The 19,729-nt window shown below is 46.2% G+C and overlaps 1 protein-coding gene across 6 annotated transcripts in view; it reads right to left on the bottom strand.

Moving 5' to 3' along the window:
* Nucleotides 1-19,729, bottom strand: part of LARGE1 (LARGE xylosyl- and glucuronyltransferase 1) — a 439,612-nt gene that overhangs the window by 51,541 nt on the left and 368,342 nt on the right. For all 6 annotated transcript variants that reach the window (XM_037160113.2, XM_053661541.1, XM_053661539.1 and 3 more), the window contains exons 8-9: nucleotides 15,633-15,745; nucleotides 13,680-13,805 (exon numbers count right to left, since the gene is read on the bottom strand). In XM_037160113.2, the coding sequence (XP_037016008.2) occupies nucleotides 13,680-13,805; nucleotides 15,633-15,745 (239 nt within the window). The remainder of the gene's footprint in view (nucleotides 1-13,679; nucleotides 13,806-15,632; nucleotides 15,746-19,729) is intronic.

Below are 19,729 nucleotides of genomic sequence, written 5' to 3'. Positions count from 1 at the left end.
GGTGTGGGACCCCTCCGCGGACCCCAGCCGAGGGCGGCTGTTCTGAGAACCCAGCGTGTGGCCCGCAGCCGGCCCTTGTCCTTCCTCTGTCTGTGGGACGAGTTCCTAAGACCTCACGCGGACTTCACAGCATCCACAGGGGTCTCTGGGGAGGATCTCTGTGGATCTGGGGATGGGGACAAGGCGGACAGAGGGAGGCAGACTCCAGGTCTAGAGACAGGCACGCAGTCTTAGCTGAGGAATCCTGCCGGGGCTGGTTGAGGAGCAGCTGGGTGTGGAGTCCAGTGGGATTTTGCCAATTTGTCATAGTATCAGGCTCTTGGGGGTGGGCCCCACGTGACTCGCTGCTTGGAGACACTGAGAGAGGCAGCTGTGCTTCTTGGTCCCCAGCAGGCGTCTCCCACGGTGGCCCGCCACTGCGTTTCTGCTCCACACGGTTCCTGTGCAGCACCGGACCCGGCCTTCTTCCTATGATCCTGACATCGGTCAGGCCGACCTTCCAGAAGCATGGGCGTGGGACTCAGGCTGACCCTCAAGTCATTCCTGACCGTAGAGTCGGGTTCAAGCGTGGACACATGTGTCATGGAAGGTCAGCAGAGTCACTGAGAGAAAGAGGGCTGCTCTCTTCCACCTGGGATCATGAGTGCTTGCTGCTTACATGACCCGGCTGACATCCCCTCACAGCACGTCTGCCACTGCAGTGACCCATCCGTTCCCTTTCCTGTATTCATTCCTGCATTCCCCATCAAGTATAAGCCCAGGAAGAGCAGAGCCTGCACTCTGTCATCCACTGCCATCTCCCCAGGGCGCGGAGCAGGGCCCGGCAGGTAGAAAGTGCGCAATGCACAGTTGCTGAGTAGCCAGGCTTTACCTGCTGGTGGGGGCACTGCCAGAAGTTGTCCTGCCATGCAAGCAAAGTGGGGGAGGGAGGGAGAGGTCTTCTATGACATCCGAGTGCCCGTACCCAGCTGTGTCAGCGCACAGGGTGTGACAGAGCACCCTCGAATATTGTGACAGTGAGCCTGGGGAACTGCTCTGCCGATTACACTAATATCTATTTTTAGTGTATTTAATAACATTAGTAACAATAATATTAAACTCAACCCTCATAAAATGAACCAATGACTTAAAAATTAGAACCTAAAGTATAAACTAAATATACTTGAACCCATGAATAAATGACCTAATAAATAAATATAGAGGAGAGACCCATCTCCTTATAGAAGAACCCCAACAATGCAGGTAGATTCTACATCCACCCCTTCAGAGGCAGTGACTCACCAACAGAACAGGACGTACGAAAGGGAAAACAGTAACTTTCCAGGAGAGACGGTTGGCAAACACCACCTTAACCAAGGAAGGTCGGTGTAGTGCCCCAGCTGATGTCGTGTGTGGTCCCTCCTGACATCAGTGATGAGGGGGGTACCTTGTTGCTGTGACGGTCTTCCCAGCCACCCGTAACCTCAGTCTAATGATGAGAAAAACACCTTGTACAAACTGAACTTCAGGGACATTCTATTGACTACCTGCCTGACCAGTGTGCCTCCAAACTATCAGGTCAGTCATGAAAAACAAGGGGAGGCTGAGAAACTGTCCGAGACCAGCGGAGGCTCAGGGAACAGGACATTAATAGACAACCTGGGAAAACGTGACTAGAGCTTCAGTGTAGTTAATAGAATTTAAAAACAGTATTTACTGTAATTATGGGGGTGACATTGGTTAATTGTATAAGCCTCGGGTGTACCATTCTAGAACACATCACCTGTAGACAGCACGGTGCGTTCACCACCCCAAGTCAAGTCTCCTTCAGTCACCATTTATCCCCCCTGTGCCGCCTTCTGCCTCTTTCTCCCGCAATTTCCCTCTGGTAATCACCATACTATTGTCTGTGTCTGAGGTCTGTTTTGCTCCTTAACCTTTTACCTTTCTCCCCAAACCCCTCCCCTTTGACAGCTGTCAGTCTGTTCTCTGTGTCTATGTGTCTAATTCCATCTCGTTTGGTTGGTGAGTATGGGTTCAGCGTTGTTAATGTTAAGATACTAACATTAGGGGAAACGAAAGCTGGATGCAGAGGACAGGGACTCTCACTATTACTTTTACCACTTTTCTGAAAGTCTAAATGCTTCTAAATAAAAGTTTTTATTTACAAAAGAGGAGTCCTACGAAGCAATGACAGATTGAGAATACCAGTTAGACCAGCTCACAAAACTAGCAAGAAAACGGCTGATCTAACACTTCGTCTCCATGAGCCCTTCCTTAGCTACTGTACCATGTACAGAAATGCCTGCCTAATTAGATCTGACAAGGAGCTGGCAAAAACATTTATAGTCTCAAGACTATTTCAAATATGGATTCACAACCACAATCATTAAGGAAGAACTTCGCCCCAAATGTGTATTGTGCCTTCGGAAATCACTTAATGTGGGTACAAAGATGTATGACTAGCGAGGCACTTAAAACCAGAGAACCCAGAACAAGAAGCCAAGCCTCCAACTTTTTGGATGACGCTTCAAGTCTTATGATAGTTCCGAGCATTACGTTTTACTAAATCCCACAAAAAAGAGGTTAGCAGCCTCTTTGGAGATTTCACACATAAAAATGAAAGATAATAAAGTGCAATAAGGGAGATGTTTATTTTTCCTGCCTTGGCCACAATGGCTGGCAAGCTCACAAAAGATAATATAGTAACACAACAAAGTGAATTCCTTTGTCAGCAAGTCTTATGGGCAGAGTCACGGAAGACCAACACCGTGGGCCTGAGGACACTAGTGCAGGACCACGTCCGAGGGAGAGGTGCCACAGAGTTAAATGGGGTACACAGGGTTTTGGCATGTGCCAGCTGATTCCATCTGCAAGGTTCTGTTGAAACAATGAAATGCATAGGGAACAGTTTTTCAGTGAGCACTAAAGGAAAGACGTTCTGGAGAGTCATATCCCAGAACGGTAAGTCCCCACGTTAATGATGGTGACCAGTATTAAAAAAAGTGGGTGATGTGTAATTACCGAGGGTTCCATCACTTCAACTGAAATAACTACAGGATTCCAGGTGAGGTTACTGAGCGAGCGCCCCATATTGGACCCCTTTATTGGATCACTGATTGGCAATTTTTCAGCAAAGCACTTGAAGCCAGGATGCACAAGTACTGCTGGGTGTCATTAATTGGGTTAATTTTATAAAGGCAAGACAGAAAATGTCACAGAAGTTTTATAAGGTTTTCTAATAACACGAGGGATACCCATGAACACCTTCCATGCAGCACTGAGTTTCTCGGGCTAACTCATGGCCACGGACGTCCACCAGACGGCACATGTGAAGACGATTTACTCATTTCTGCTTTTATGAAAAAATGGTAGGCATCTTCCATTTTTGGGAAAAAACACCTTTAATCTGATCCTTCCACATAAAAGTGGTGAAAGGGAAAGTGACTACTTTTAGAAAGAATCTGTGATATAGATAGAGCTTTTAGAAAATACATGCATGGAAGTGTTTCCATTGTTATGGGATTTTGGGGTAAAAAATCATGTGAAACCTATCAAAACCCTCATTTCTACATACTTAGAAACATCAGTGGTTAGACACCCCCAGCCGCCAAATACTGGAGCTTCCCTTGCTCGGAGTCCTTCTGAACAGAGCCCGGATTACCCAGGGATGTGTCTCTTACAGCGGCTTCTAAGGAACCTGTCCCTCATGGTATTCTCTGGTTGAAGGAGTCTGTGCTGTGTGTTGACATGGAAAACGTGTGCAAAATGCTGGGATCAACAGAACCGATGAGGCGGGCTTGCTGCAGGACTCCCTGCTACCACCATTTGGTGTAAAGAGAGCACAGAACTTCCCGCTCCCCACCCCCTCCCCAACCCTCCTCTGCGTTAAACAAATCCCATGAATAGTTTCCTTAGAACCATTTGGATACACACACCAAACACATGCTATTGTAGGGTGAATTTCCCAGGCACCACTTTCCTTCTAGAGTCTCGTTGACGTTTCCGGGGAGCATGGCATCCGAACGTCGTCAGCCGTGCGTAACACAGCCAGTGATGGGGAACTTAAACCAACACCACCCAGAGGAGGCTAAGTTCAGAAAATCACCAAATGAGCCAAGGATGGATGTGTGCTGAGGGAAGACCAAAGACTAAAGCTTAAATTACCTGAAGTCCTTTTGGCTGAGCAAGCCACCCTCCAGCACAGTAGGAGGGCACATGATGAGGGACCACCAACCCTTGCTTAACCTCTGGCAAGCCACTTCCCCCTTCGAGTCCCTACTTCCTATCTGTGAAATGACAGCATTGGAACAGACAAGGAAGAAGAGCCCTTGTTACATAGTTTGCCCCCTGGCTGACCACAAATTGAGAGACAGTGGGAATAATACTGATGTATTAGGAGTAAGAGTATTACTCATGCTCAGTACGTGTTTCACAGCCTGGTGCTAACCGCTTTCTGTTAGCACCCCTTTTGATCTATATGTCTTCTCTAAAGGGGGGATTCCTTCCCAGCTTTCTCTGATGAGGATGCTTGGTCAAGACCCTGCAGCCTGGCGCACGGTGGGTATGCCGAAGTGTCTGGGGATGAATGAGCGATTCCACAGCACCAGCCACAGCATGACAGGTGGAGAGACAGGCGACTTGACCAGGGGCAAGCTGCCTCATAGTTAACCCTGGGACTCTTGGAGTTCACTGGCTGCAGTGGTACGCAGAGGCAATAGCACACTGAGACCCCTTGAACTTGGGTCATGCAATGAAATGGAACAGGCTCTGGCTGGAAGGTGGTAATTCCAGATTTTAGATCTCCCCCCCAGGCAACTGTTTTTCCTTCCTCGTTGCATCCTCAACCTCCAGTGTCAACCTTCCCATTCATCATTTTTATGACTCTCTCTCCGGTTTCCCCTACCTCGTTTTTCACTGGAGTCTGCGTAGCTAGAACACGCTCAACGTGTATGGGCCCCCCTCCCCACCATCCTCCTCAAAAGATGTGAAATCTAACACCTCTCTAAGTATGACAGAATGTTTTAAAACTTGAGTTATGCGCTACTTCTTTTATGCAAATGCCACAGACTGCCTCTAGGAGCAGGCATCGCTTCCCCATATGGATGGCACATCTTCTCCTGGTTTTCCTCTTCCCCGAAAGGATTTTTCTTTTAACTGTACTCAGTTCCCAATTTATGAATGGATGGCAGTCAAAGATTCAGCCTCTGAGTCTGTTGCTTAAAATTCAACTGTTCTTCCAGAGAGATAATGGCATAGGCAGGGTCTCTGTCCTGAGGTTATCTCCCCCCAAAAGCCATTTAATCCAAAGAGGGCTCCCATAGAATGATCCTGCAGAATCCTTGCCTCCTGTGAACTGTTTTCCAGAGAAGATACATTCAGGTGGGAACCCAGGCTTGTGTCAGGGCAGAGACCCGGGGACCAAGTCAGACAGACGTGAGTGTGAACCTCAGCTCTGTCATATTTAGCCAGGTGACTCTGAGCAGGTAAGTGACTTAATGTGTATAATCTTTAATTTTCTGGTGCACAAAAGAGACCAAATAATATTTACCTTGTGAGGCTTTCACAAGGACTGAGCGAGGCCTTGGTTGGAACACGATTCGTATCCAATCTACCTGGAAGACCCCACCTCCCCCTTGGATCTGCACAGCATGCCTGCTCTGAGACGCATTTCCTGCTGACACTGGAAAGACATCCTGCACTCAGGGCAGATGTTTCTGAAGCAACGTCTGCTTCAGGGTGGCCCCTGCTGCTTGCCCACCAGCATCCGGTTCACTGATCCCAACTTGCATGAGGGTTTCCACTCCTTCCCATTCTCTAGGGGAATAAGCAGGGTTTCCACAGGCCTGGGGGTGGGGGTGGGGAGGAGCTGTGTGTTTGGGGGCTGAAGAGGGCTGTGAAGGCAGAAGATGAGGACGGGGTAGAGTTTGGACATCTCCATTCAGCTCAGACCTCCGGGAGAAATCCCTCCAAGACAGACTGCGTCATGCTCCCACCCAGACAGGGGTCCTTCTCCTGCTTTCTGAGTCCCCTTTATTTCCTCATATCATCACACTTTACAGGCTGTACTGGAATTTTCTACTTACTCATTGATGACTTCTCATTTGGACCGGGACCTTCCTGAGGGCAGGAACCATGGTTCATTGAGTTCTGGGGCTCCGGGAACTCTTGGACCGTCTGGTCCACTTCCTGGCCATGAGCTGTTTATGGCAAGAACCTCCTTCCCTAACAGTCTGTCAAGGACCAAGGACTAGAACACAGCTTCATCGAATCTTTCCTGTATCCCCTTCACTAAATGAGCAACCTGCCCCTCTGATAAGGTTCTAAGAGTTTCTGCTTCTGCTGAAGAGATTAGACAATGTTCCTTTAGGTCCTTCCCTTTTTAAGACTCACCCAGAGAGAAAGGGCTGAGTCATTAAGCTTTTGGACCAAAGAGATGAAATGAAGGTCTTTGAAACACAGAAGACTGAAGTATAGTCAAGTGCCTTTCTACGGAGCACTCAAGGGGCCTGGCTGAGGATGGGGCCCAGATATACGGCCTCCAATTTATGGAGCATGTAACTGAGCCTGCAAGAGGCGAAGTGATTTATTCAGGCCCTTCAGCTGGTAAGAGGTAGACCCGCCATGAGAATTTACAGGGTTGCTTGGCTCCAAACGGAGCACGAGCAGTGAAACCTCAACGAAACCATTTCTCCCCTTGGAAGTTCTCTTAACCAACCTGTACTTAGCACAGAGTTCCCTGCTAAACCCGGGGCTAGAAGCCCAAGGCCGAAGCTACTCTCTAGTGGGAAGTTGGGAGTGTCTGCTCCTCCCCATTGAACTCTGTGCTCACCAGGAGTGAGCTGTGGTTATTACCAGCTATGCTTTTATGCCACTTGTATTTCTTTTTTTAGAAAGACTTTATTTATTTATTTTTAGAGACAGGGTAAGGGGAGAAGAAAGAGAGGGAGAGAAACATCATGTGAGAGAAACATCAATTAGTTGCCTCTCGCATGTCCCCACATGTCCCTCGCATGTGGCCCTGGCCCACAGCCCAGGCAAGTGCCCTGACCGAGAATCCAACAACTTGCAGGACAGCACCCAACCCCCTGGTTGTATTTCTAATGTAATTGGAAGTGTAATTAAATATTCTTTTAATCAGATGAGTGCAAAAAGAGAGCTGCTATTTTCATGAAAGGCAAGCTAAGCACTTTGGAACAACTGGATGAAAAAAAGCTCCTAAAACATTTGGCTGTTGGATTAGGTGTGGGGGAGACCACAAATCAGCGAGGAAAAATCATGAAACTCCAGGACTGTCATTCCATCGCTTTGTTCGTGTCCTGAAGGTCTTGCTCCATGTGGGGCAGGGACAGGACACTGAGAAGCACAGGAAATGCACGACGAGAGTGGTTCACGCATTAACACAGCACCACCACCGGACAGTAAGACAGACCTGGCCCTGGATGAAAAGGCAGGGAAACCAAAGGAAACATATTTTCACGATTCTTACCAGGGCTGGCATTTTCACTCAGCTGCCCCAGCACAAGTGCCCTGTGTGCCCCACACGGGGGTAGCTCAGGTCGACTGCCCTCTGGAGCACTGGACCGTGCGCTGATGAAGAGCAGAGTTCAGGGTGCATCTGTTTACCCCCCAGGAGGAGCACGCTAACCAACAAATAGGAGGGCTGTCATAAACGTTGAACACAACGGACAAAATAAAATGAACAAGGGCAGCAAAAACAGAAGGAAGGAAGGAAGCAAATGACAAAGATGCACCTTAACCTGAATTTCAGTCCCTGGTCGGCCTGAAGAAACCTACAGACAAGCCGCTGTCCTAAACCTGGTTCTGGCTCCATGACAAGGGCCCGGTCCTGATGTGACCCACGGGGGTGGGCTTGGGCCTGCCAACCTCTCTCCCTCACCCCTCAACCCTCTCCCCACCTCCATGGCAGCTCCTCTTTTAGATATTGGCTCTATTTTATGGTTCTGTGTAAGATTTAAAAATAAGATACGAGGGGGTAAAATGACTTGTAGATTATTTTTGAAGTTTATCTAAAAAGAAAAACCACAAGTTAAATTTGGCGTGCCTCTATTTTTGTCATGCTGTGGTGTGATAGAAATTCCTCTACTTATACACGGTATAGGCTGGCAAAGACAGTGCACGGATTGTTCTGATGGGTTCAACATGACAATAGTTAGGCAACCACTGAGCAATGCCAAGGCAGGGTAGCCGCCCGCTACGCCGACGAGGACGCTCGCCGTGACCGACAGCTCTGTCTGTTTTGTCTCCTGCAGCATCCCTGGGGAGTGACGGTGCCTGGCATGTGGCAGCTGCTCGATACATACAGGCACAGGGATGCAAAGGCATGTCTGTGGTGGGTGGTCATGACATACTTGGACTTGGAGACCCAGCTCTGTTTGAGTATATAAGGTGCCAAAGTTTAAAGTTTGAAAACCAAGAGCTTCCTCTAATTGGTGGTGCCTTTCTTTTCCTTTCTGTGGCTGCCAATCTAGGGGCTGCTCAGACACCCTGTCCTGTATCCTGGTTCCTGAGGACCTGCCTGGTTTCTTTAATGAAACTCACACCAATCCTCACAAGATCAGTTTCCAGCGACACCTGCCCAGGCTCCCTTCCCCACCGGGATTTTTTTTGTTGTGATAAAACATACAAAAAAATACCACCTCAACCATGTTTAAGTGTATATGCAGATCACTGCCGCTAAGCACGTTCGCATCATTGTGCAGCCACCTGCACCGTGCATCTCCAGAACTTACTCAACTTTCCCGCCTGCAACTCCGTCCCCATTCACTCCACATCTTCCCCCACCTCCGCCCCTGGCAGTCACCATCCTGCTTTCTGTTTTTATGAACTTGACTCTTTTAGGTGCCTTGTATGAGTGAAATCATACAATATCTGTCACCTTGTGCTTGGCTTATTTCACTCAGCACGTCTTCCAGGTTCATCCACTTCGTAGCATGTGTCAGAGTTTCCTTCCTTGGTAAGCCTGCCCATGCTTTTAGTGGCACTGATTTTTGTAGAAGTTTTATGGCTGGGTTTTTTTTTTTTTTTAAATATGAAAATAAGACTTCGAAGTTAGAAGTTTCCCATGCCCCTGCCTGGTTGAAAAATGTCATTAGGAGGACACAGAGCTGGCTGGATCCAAGCCCTAGACTGTACAATATGTACGACCTAGAGTCTGTAACATAGAGCTGAAGTGTGTTCCAACTGGGTTGTAGCCACGGACACTCCTGTCAACAGTACAGGAGAGTCCTACTCATCAAATGAGATTTGATAGCTACACTCTTTCAATTTGGAGGATGTGAAATTGCTCGTGGTCTTAATTTTCTTGTCCCTGATTAACAAAAAGGTTGTCCATCTTTGAAACTGTTAGTTGGCCATTGTCTTTTCCATGCAGTGAAATGACTGTTCATATCCTTTACACATTCTTCTTAGTAAGAGTTCTTTGTATTACAGCATGTGGCAAAAGTAGGCTGGCAGTTATGAGTATATGAAACAGAGTTTATTCTTATAATATTTATTGATTATATTATTTTCCATACAAACAAGTGTAAACCCAATTTTGACCCACCGTGCATTTTGTTTATTAGTCTTTTTTTCAGTTATGTTTTAAAAATATGTTTTTCTTTCTGATGCCACTTAGGTAATGTTATTAATTTCAATGTGGTTGAATTTATCAATCCTTTCATTTATGGCATGTGCTGTGGGTGTCTTATTGAATAAATTCTTCCCTACTCTGTGAGCATAGGTGAGTTTCCTAATGCTTTATAATTAAAAGTTTAATTTGGTCGTTCATGTTTAAGTCTCTGACCCATCAGCATTAAACTGGTGCGTGGTGTGAGATAGGGTTCCATTTCCATAAAATGACATCCTTTCTCAACATCAGCCACGCCCCCTCTTCACATACCAAAATTTCAAAAATGCGTGGGGTTTGGGGGTCTCTATTCTTTTCTATTAATTAAATAGCATATCCCTAAGCAAACGCTCAGCAAAATTTTGCTGTTTTTAGTAGATACTATTTATGTGAGGGTTTTCTTTTTTTGTCATGGATGAATATTTTATGTTTTCAGATAATTTACCCCCATCTATTTAGATCACTATGTGGTGTTTCTCCTTTAATCTAGTAGCAGTGGGAATGAATGTCACTTAGGAGTTTTTCAATGTTGGATCACCCTCCTATTTCCTGCAAGGAACCCAACTTGGCCATGATGTATTATCTGTTTTATGCATGGCTGGGTGGGTCTGCTAATACTTTGATTCAGATATTTGCATCTATATTCAGTGCATGAGACAGGCCCACAGATTCCCTTTCCTATGACCTTCTTGTCTGATGTTCTGATCAAGGATATCCCAGCCTCATAGAACAGGTTAAAAAGTGTCTTTTCTTATTCTCCGGAGTTTATTTAAAATTGGTATCTTTTGATTAAAAAATGGATAGAACTTCTATTTACCATCTAAGGGTGCTGCTTTCTTTGTAAGAGGCTTATTGGCTAGAAGGTAATCCAGACCTTATATTTTTCCTAACGTCAGTTTGTGCGAAGTTTACATTTCAAGACATTTGTTCATTTCCCCTAAGTTTTCAATTTATTGACATAATATTGCTTATGGCATTTTCTTATCTCCTACGATTCCGCTTTATCTGTTGGATCGGAAGCTCCATAAGGTGAGAGGCTTCTGGTTGCTTTCACCGTGGCTGTACGCCGAGAACTCAGAAGAGTGCTGATAACATATTTAGAGAATGTTTTGAGGAATGAATATATAAATCTGCATTTATGCCTCCCTATTCATTTATTGCCGAGCTCTCTTACCATTTCTCAATGAGTCCTGCCATAGCTTTATTTATTTTCCTGGTCCCTTTCCCAGACCCAAATTTTGACTTTGTTGAACAATTTGTTCATCAATTTCTATTATTCTCTTTATGCCCTGCTTTTACTTTCTTTGAATTTATCCTAATATTTTTATATATCAAGTTGTAAACTTGGCTTATTAATTTTCAGCCTTTCTTTTGAATATAAACATGTAAGGCTATAAATTTCCCTATGCGTTTGTTTCACCAGTAATTGTGACACATTTTCATTCGGTTCTGAGTAGACTTTAGTTTCAATTTTGATTTGTTTAGAGCCATGGGTAATTTAGACGTGTTGTTCTCAATTTTAATCAAACAGATTTTTTAAAAATCCTACAGTTACTGCCTTCTAATTTAATTATACTGTATTCAGAGAACTATATATATATATATATATATGTATATGATGATTCTTTGAAATGTACTGAAATTTACTTTATGGTCTAGTATACAGTTATTTATTAATAAAGGGAAGCTTGAAAAGGATGAATAGTCTCCATTAGGTACCAGGTTCTCTATTTGTCCAATAAATCAATATTATTTTTTACTTTTATTTATTTATTTATTTATTTTATTTTAGAGAGAAGGGAAGGGAGGGAGAAAGAGAGGGAGAGAAACACTGATGTGAGAGAGGAACATGGATTGATCGCCTCTCCTACATGCCCTGACTAGGGACTGAACCTGCAACCCAGGCACCTGCCCTGACAGGGAACCCAACCAGTGGCCTTTTGCTCTAAGGAAGAACGCCAGCCACGGAGCCACACCGGCGGGGCTCATGCACAGCCTTTCAGTGGAACGGTTACACGCACGGTTTGCCGGACTGTGATTCAGACCTCCTGTCCCAGCGTAACTCACGGTAGCATTCCCTCACCTGAACAACGAGTTACAGCCGCTTCCTGTTAAACCAGGCTCCCAGCCACCAAGGGTCAGCAAGTGCCCCTAGTAACAAGTGTCATATCTAGCTGCTTTTTGCTTATTCTCTGGATTTACATTTTATTATTCCTCCTGGCCTCGGCTTATTTAATTTACTTTGTGGACTGATTTTTAGGTGTTTTTACATGGTTAGTTTTATTTTCCTCCCCTTTGAACTTCTGGTTCATAATATTCTTGGATATATTCCTGTGTATTTCATCTATTTTCTTTATGACGAACAAGTATATGCCGTATTACAGGGGTGGCATAAATACTGATTGAAAGAACAAATGATTCTGTTTTGATTTCTAATGTTTTGCAATAAACTTCAAGTGCATTTAAAAAAAAAAACTTCTTTCCTCTTAAATTTGTGATTTCATTCCTGGGGAGGCATGAACTTTAAGCTGTTCATCACAACACAGTTTGTATTTACAAAAATTTTGAAATAGGCCCTGGCTGGTGTAGCTCAGTGGATTGAGCGCCGGCCTGCGTGCAAACCAAAGGTGGCCGGTTCAATTCCCAGTCAGGGCACATGCCTGGCTTGTGGACCAGGTCCCCAGTAGGGGTGTGTGAGAAGCAACCACACATTGATGTTCTTCTCCCTCCCTTCCTCTCTCTAAAAATAAATAAATAAGATGTTTTTGAAAAAATTTTCAAACAACTAAGGCAACAGGAATGGCCATGTAATAGAAGAGTACGAAATTCCACGAGCATTTTGACTGTAAATTAGCTACAACATGTACATGTGGATGTGGACTAGAAGCCAACTAGAAAAGACTAACTACTAGAAATGCAAGGTTTCGAGCCCCTTTGTCTTTTTAAAACTTGCAGTTATTGTTACTATAGTGCCACATGGGCAATGGATATACATTTTAAATAAAATAAACTCCAGATGTATACCTGTATCTACCTCCTCTCTCATACAGTCGGAGAAGCAAAAACACACTTGGTGTCAGACGGGCCTGGGTTCAAATCCTTGACCTGTTATTTAATAGCTGAGTCGGTCCTTCATGCCTCCTGCTGTAGGTGAGGAATTCCGACACACCCCTTTTAACTCTGGCCTCAGTCGTATGGCTACTTTGGCCAACAGAACGCTAGCAGCAAGGACTCAAGTTTCCCTTCTGTGCTCTTGGGCTTCCTCTTCCACTGCTGCTTTGCCCTGTCCGCTGATGGGATCTGGGAGACACTGAAGGGCAGCCGCCAGCCACTTGACACTTGGTTAAGCCGTGTGTGCAACCAGACAACCATCCAGCCAACCTGCAGACTCATGAATAAATAGTTGTTGATCTCAGCCACTATTAGCATAGTCTGTTACACAGCATTATCCACCACAGTGGACAACTGATACACCCTGGCTTCTTCATCTTTCTACTGCCAGGCCCTCCAGCTGTGTTTGTTTGGTACCTACAGATCAATGAGGAAGGCTTTTCTGTCATTGTCTGTTCTCCGGAGGTAGGATGAAACTTTTATGTTTTAACCCACACCTACCATAACACCTGTCATATTTTTAACATTTCTTTCCTTACATATTTCTCTTCTCCTCTAAGCCACAAATGACTCCAAAGCCGGGGGTATGTATTCCTATCCATATCTACAGCACCTGGCACAGAAGAGGCCCTCAATAAATGTTTTTGTTTGAATCGTATGACTGAATTTTGGGAACTGACAGGAACCAAAACGACCGGCAGCAGGTGGCGAGAAGCACTCAAGCTGCTCCTTATGCCAGGAGGCCTTATGTGTTTCAGAAAGCGCAAACAAGAAGAGAAAGAAAACCCAGAACAATACAGAAGTAAAGCACATGCTGTCCGGTTCCTTCTCTCATCTCTCACCACACTGCACACGGAGCTCGGAGCCATTCACCCCCCTGAAGGGTGTGCCCCAAGCCGGCTCCCCTTGGCCACCCCAGGGTGCCGCGCTCTGGCCCAGGGACGAGTCCTCACTCTACCTTCAGATCAGACACATCCCGGTAGCACTGCTCCGAGCGGGTGTGGTCCGACAGCTGCACGTTCCAGAAGCAGGGGAGCTGATACACGAGGAAGGGGTTCTGTTTGATGACAGCGTTGAAAATATCCTGGGGAAAGAAGCCAGAGGCACAGTCAGCTGTGGGCGGGGCACGGACAGGAAGTGCAGGGTGGTTCGAAGAGGACTCTGGTCACCATGGTGCCCTCCAAACACAGGCTGGCTCACAGTGCGGGGCACTTCCCTCACCTCTGATCACAGGAACCGAGCAAAACCAGCAATAACATTAGGCTAGAGATGGGGCAATGCCCCGTGCTGCCATGAAACTCATGGGTCCCACTGGTCTCACAACCCACCACAGGGCACGTGGGCGTGTGCGCAGACAGGGAGCATCTGTCCCAGCCGAGCCAGCATGTAATAAATGAAGTCACTTTTCCGTCCCTCTTCCTACCTCATCAAGTAGCCCCTTGTGATCCATCCTGAGCCTCCTGAAGAGGAAACTGCGCGATGACAAGTTGCTCTGCTCATTCAGGGGCTGAGACGAATTATAGAGCTGCTGAAACAGCAGCTCTTCCTGGGGCTCTTCGTGGACCCGATGATGGATGCGCCTTGGCTTCCCGCGGGCCAAGGTTCCCGGGTACGCACTCCTCATCTCCCCATGCAACCCCAGCTCTTTCTAAAGAGGCTCCAGCTCCCTCGGGCTCCTCTCCAAGCTCCCGGCCCAGGCCATACTAATTAACTAGCTGCTGACAGGGGGTGCCGGGAGGTGAGTGATGGCCCCCCCCCCCCAGCAGGAGACGGCTGAGTCAACTATCCTCACTGGACACGGACATCCGATTGCTAGCTTTTGGGGACACATTCAAGTCACTGTGACCTGGCTTAAAATATGATGATGGAGAACAATTTCCCCTCAGGTTTCAAACAGCTACCTGGGTCATTTTTAACTCATTCATTATACTGTATCTCATGTTTGAAAAAAGAAATTAGTTTCTGGCTGCTTGGGAAATGCTACATAATAATACAGTGCCCCCCCCCCCAAAAAAAAAAAAGTAGTCGAGTAACCTTACAGACTTTCTGGTTTCCTCTGTAAGAGAAAACTTTGCAAGAATGTAATGACTCGGACAATTGAATATTGACCCAGACCAGAGTGAGCTTGCTTTTTGAATGATCACGAAAGGATAAGATGTGGAAAACCCAGGGAAGTCATCTTTACATATCGAGATGGCCACTCATTCTACTGGAAACTCGAAGTCCAACTGTGAGGACCTGGTACATCCAAGATCAGCCCCTGCATTTCCCAGTGAAAATGAGAAATGGGGTTTCTATACTAGTTTGGTGGGGTTGACGGACTTTTCCAGGTTGCCTGGGTTAAAAGCTGGCTCCCCCGGCCAGGCTGTCTGTCCCTTCCATTTAAATGCATTTCCCCTGGAGACAGGGTCATAGTCCCGAGTCTAAGGAAAAAGGCTTTGCTTTGAAAGCTAGGCTCTATAGCCAGAAAGGCCAATGAAGCCGTGGCCAGGAAATCTGCTGGTGCGTTCTGGAACCGCAGGGGGCAGGCAGTGCGCTCTCCATGCTGAGATGAAGACAGCGACCTCCTCTTAACACACTAAGCTGTCGTTCACTCATGAGTTTGCTTCAATACACTCTAGGCTCTCTGAGGCCAAGGGCGGTGAATCTTCATTTGTGTCTGAAATCCTATTTCTGAACACAGTCCCCGGCACAGGCAGGGTGCGGCAGAAGTCTGCCGAATGAACAAGTGAATGAACAAAGGAAATAAACTCCTGAGCCGAGCTGCTGTCTTAGGCTGGCAGTTTAAGGCTGATCTATCCAAGCGTATACAGTCACACAGTAGGTGGGAAAAGAATGCAGACCCACTGACTTCCCAGTTCGTCTGAGAAGCAGCAGCACTGGGGTCTTCGGGAATAACCAGGGCACTCACCTGGTCAGCTAAGGACGTGGACAGCATGCCCATCAGCTCCCTCTCGGCGGTGAGCCTCCACATCTGCTCCCATTTCATCTTCCGCAGCTTATCCAGAAGCAGCAGGATCACCCCTGGGCAACAGCGCAGGATGGAGGGTGCAGAAAACAGCAGTAAGACAGAGAGCCAGGCACATCTGTGCACCTGCGCTGGAGATGAACGCGCCTGCGCTCAATCCCAGGCTCCACCAGCTACTTGGGGAGACTTGAAATAGTCTGGCTGAAACACTCTCATCAAACGGGGCACATTAACACAGACCCCAAAGACTGTCGTGAGCACTAAGGAAGATGGGCAGAGGAGCCCAGCACTCTCTGGACGGGGACAGTGGTGACGGTGGCCCGGCAGTGTGTGTGTACTTATGTCGCTCAACCGTTTGCTTTGAAATATGGTTAAAATGGTGTATTTATGTTACATACAGCTTTCCGCAATAATTTTAACAAGAGCCCAGCACTTGACCTGTTACATCAGACACTCCTTGTACATATTTGGTTTTCTGCTTTGCTTCCCCCCAGAGATATGATAACCTCTCAGGTTTAGCTGATGGATGGCGTTTGGACAACGCACACCATTGATCTTTACAGACAAAAAGCAGCCCCTCCCTGCCTTCCTTCTGGAGAAGCCTTAGCTCGTGTCAGTGTTCTTGATGTCAACAGTCGTCTCAGGCTGACCAGAACTAGCACATGTGTAAACTACGGTGAAGGCAGTGTTGATGCTGGGCCTTTAAGAAGAGGCCCCAAAGCCTTTGGTTTCATTAGAAACTGATAATAAGAGGTTGTTTCCTGCTCCTGTCCAAAGTCTTCCATTGTTTTTGTTGTTGATTTTTATATGAGCGGGGTAAAATGGGTGATGGTGTCCCCAGAAAACTTGCCATTATACGCCCTTTTATATTCTTAAAAATGTTAAAACAACTAAATGTATTACTGAAGCAAAAAATAAATAAAGTCACTAATAAAAGTCTAAAAAGAAAAGTGCACGTTGGCTTAGCTGGAAGGCCCAGAGGCAGCCGTCTGCCCCGGGTCAGTCAGAACACGCAGAGAAAGCATGGAGCCCAGCTCCTGAAAGCCGAGAGAATTTCCCCGGAGGCCACTGCAGTTAATACGGTGGATGGAGCTGTGGCCCCCATGGGCTCCCGAATCCATCTTCCTCAGGATGCGTAGCTCGGCGGAACGGTCGGGGAGAAAACGCCAGGCGGCTGAAAAATGATCTCCGCTGACACCCAGTATGTGCATTTTTAAGATTGTTGGGAAGAAGCCGATTCCCCAGATCACACAGAAATGTCAACACTGAGACTTGTGCTTATTCCAGTGGCACGTACCATTTAGTGAAAGGTGTTTGGTCAGTTAGAGTCAAAATTAAAAAAAAAAAACCCCTCACATGCAGTTATGGGAAGACTGGGATTGTATACACAGAGGTCTGAACTTGTAAACCAGAGTGCCAATTATACCTACTGCTTATTTCCTTTGTGCTTTTGCTGGTTTTCTTGAGGCTATTACTTCACTGAAGACTCACAAGATCCCTATAAGCTAGATGTTGTCGTATTTATTCCATAGGTGGGAAAACGGAGGGGCTGAGGCAGGTACTTCAACAGTTTGCAGTACAAGACCAGATATACCAGATCCAAACTCAGATCTGCTGGATTCCAAAGCCACTGCCTTCTTTGTCTACACCACACAGACCAGGGCTTCAGCGATGCCTCTTTGGGGTCTTGTGGCTCAGGCCACAGACTTTTTCCTTTTCTGACTATTGGTTTCCACATCGTGAAAGGAGAAAACTGCTGCTTGCTCTGCACAACTCAGAAAAACGTTCACGCCCCCTAGTGGTAGGCTGGTGAATGTTGAATCACCAGCCCTCTGGGTAAAAAAACAAAAAATGAAAACCTGATTTGTAACTTTGCCCATTCTCCGGGTGTAAATACTCCTGTCATGGCTGATTTCAACCTACCAATGTGATGTCACTGAACACCAGTGGGGAGGAAACTTGCCCAACTGGCTTTCCTGAGTCAGTGGGAGGTAGCTCTAGCATAACAATAAAATCATTATCCCCAAACACAGAAGCAACTTTAGAAAAATACTAAAATTCACCACAGTGTATTATTTGATAGGTTCTTTTGGAAAGAAAAGGGAGAAATTTGCAAAGTTTCAAACCAAGAGAATATTGTGATGGAATCAAGAAAATAGATCCAAGTCAAACATGTAAAAGAGAATTTCATGTATTGCAGAAAATAATTCTAATTATGTTGCCTAGAAAAAAATGGGGAGAGGAGAGGCTAGAAACAATGGTAAAGATACTAATGCACATTTTGAAGCTTCTAAAGAGGCCAATGGTAGATCTACCAGTGTCTGTAGCCTGAACTGAGAACTGATGCTTTTAAATGGTGTTGGTGTTAAGACCTGGCAAGTCCCGAGTGGCAGATGTGACTCTGCTGCGTTTGCCAGGCTCCTTGAAAAGAGGGCGTGGTCTAAACAGAAGATTAAATACAGAAATGCAGATTGTCCTGCCAGTTACCCAGCCTTCTCTTTTATGTGCTTTTAATTTAATTTTTAAAAGCATGGACTATTTCAAGCCAATGGAAAAGTATAGAAGCTAACATAACAAACACTGACCACCCTGCTTTAATAATACATGCTAATACATCGCCACATTGGCTGTCAATCAGAGAGCATTACCGACAAAGCTCCTCATTCTAGCACTTCCTTCCCACAGGGTAACCAGCATCCTGGGTCGGGTGGGTTTCATTTCCTTGCATATGTTTATGTTTTATTTTCTACACACATATAATAAACAACATACGGTGTTTAGGAGTGCTTTGTAGTGAATATATTCTATTTTAACTTACTTTTCACCTGACATTATGTCTTTGAGGTTTAACAATGTTAAGATTTTAATATCTAGTTTATTCATTGTAATCACTTTATTCGTCATATGAATATAGTACGGTTTGTTTCTGCATTCCCCCAGTGAAGGACATCTGGCCATCTCCTAGGTTTCTGCTATTACCAACTGTGTTGCAATAAACATCCTAATCCCGACTCACTGGGCACACGTCTTGTTGGGCTCACATCTGAGAGCTTCTTGGGGGCACAGCCTCCAGGAGAGTGTGGGGACTGCGGTGCGGACGGTGCCACCTTGTCTTGCAACGTCTAGACTTACTCCGTCTGCCTTCTCTCTGACTTCCCAGGCGTCACTGAGCCTCAGGGAGTCTACATTTAAAGTGGTTTCCTCATCTCTTTTTTACTCACTTATTTAACTTTTTTTTTACCGAGCACCTATTATGTGCAAACTAACTGAAATGGACTGGTACTCATGTTTCTTTCCTACTTTTTCTCATCTCATGGGTTTCACTTCAAATGGTCGTCCGTGTATTTTTCTGGATGCATCACATTCGATCTTTGCCAGGCCCCACGTGCGGCAGACGCGCACACTGTTAGGATTCCACGCCGTAACTGCAATCGCCAAGAGGTGCGGTGTTTATGAAGGAGACACAGAGAAGGGAGGCCTGGGCCGGGATTTGGCCAAGCAGACAGGTGGGGATTTGGGAGACATGGACACAGGAGCGTGGTGATATGGCTATGCCGGACCCACAGCGTGTGATGACTGGACAGTTTAATCGGAGGGCTTTGGGGCAAGTGCCTGAACAGGTGAGCAGGGAACAAATGGGGAAGGGCCTTGTATCTGTGCAAGAGAGGTGCTTTCCAGCCGTTTTCACATTGTTTCCTAAACGGAAAATCATATCCTTTTTACTCATTGGGCGATATAGAGGAAGCTGCTTGTAGCTAGGACTGATCCAGGGGTTCTGGCTGCCTCGTGTCCCATTCAGGTGACCCCGTGGCAGAGGAGATTGCCATGTAGGCACATCTGTCAGCCACATGCACGGCACTACTCGGAAAGCCCTGCTGAGGATAAGTGGGAGCTAGGGAAGGGTTTTGAGCAAGGGAGAGACCATGGCTGAATGGGTTTCAGAAAAGCCAACCTACCACATTGCTTTATTGGGTCACTTTGTAGGATCAAAGACCTGAAGTGTCTGAGGTGGTCTAAGCCACAGTTTCCCAGACTTGCAC

Source organism: Artibeus jamaicensis, unplaced genomic scaffold (genome assembly GCF_021234435.1).
Source record: "Artibeus jamaicensis isolate MK-2021 breed Jamaican fruit bat unplaced genomic scaffold, CSHL_Jam_final contig_233, whole genome shotgun sequence".
Taxonomy (NCBI): Eukaryota; Metazoa; Chordata; class Mammalia; order Chiroptera; family Phyllostomidae; genus Artibeus; species Artibeus jamaicensis.
This window is presented reverse-complemented; position numbering and strand designations above follow the sequence as displayed.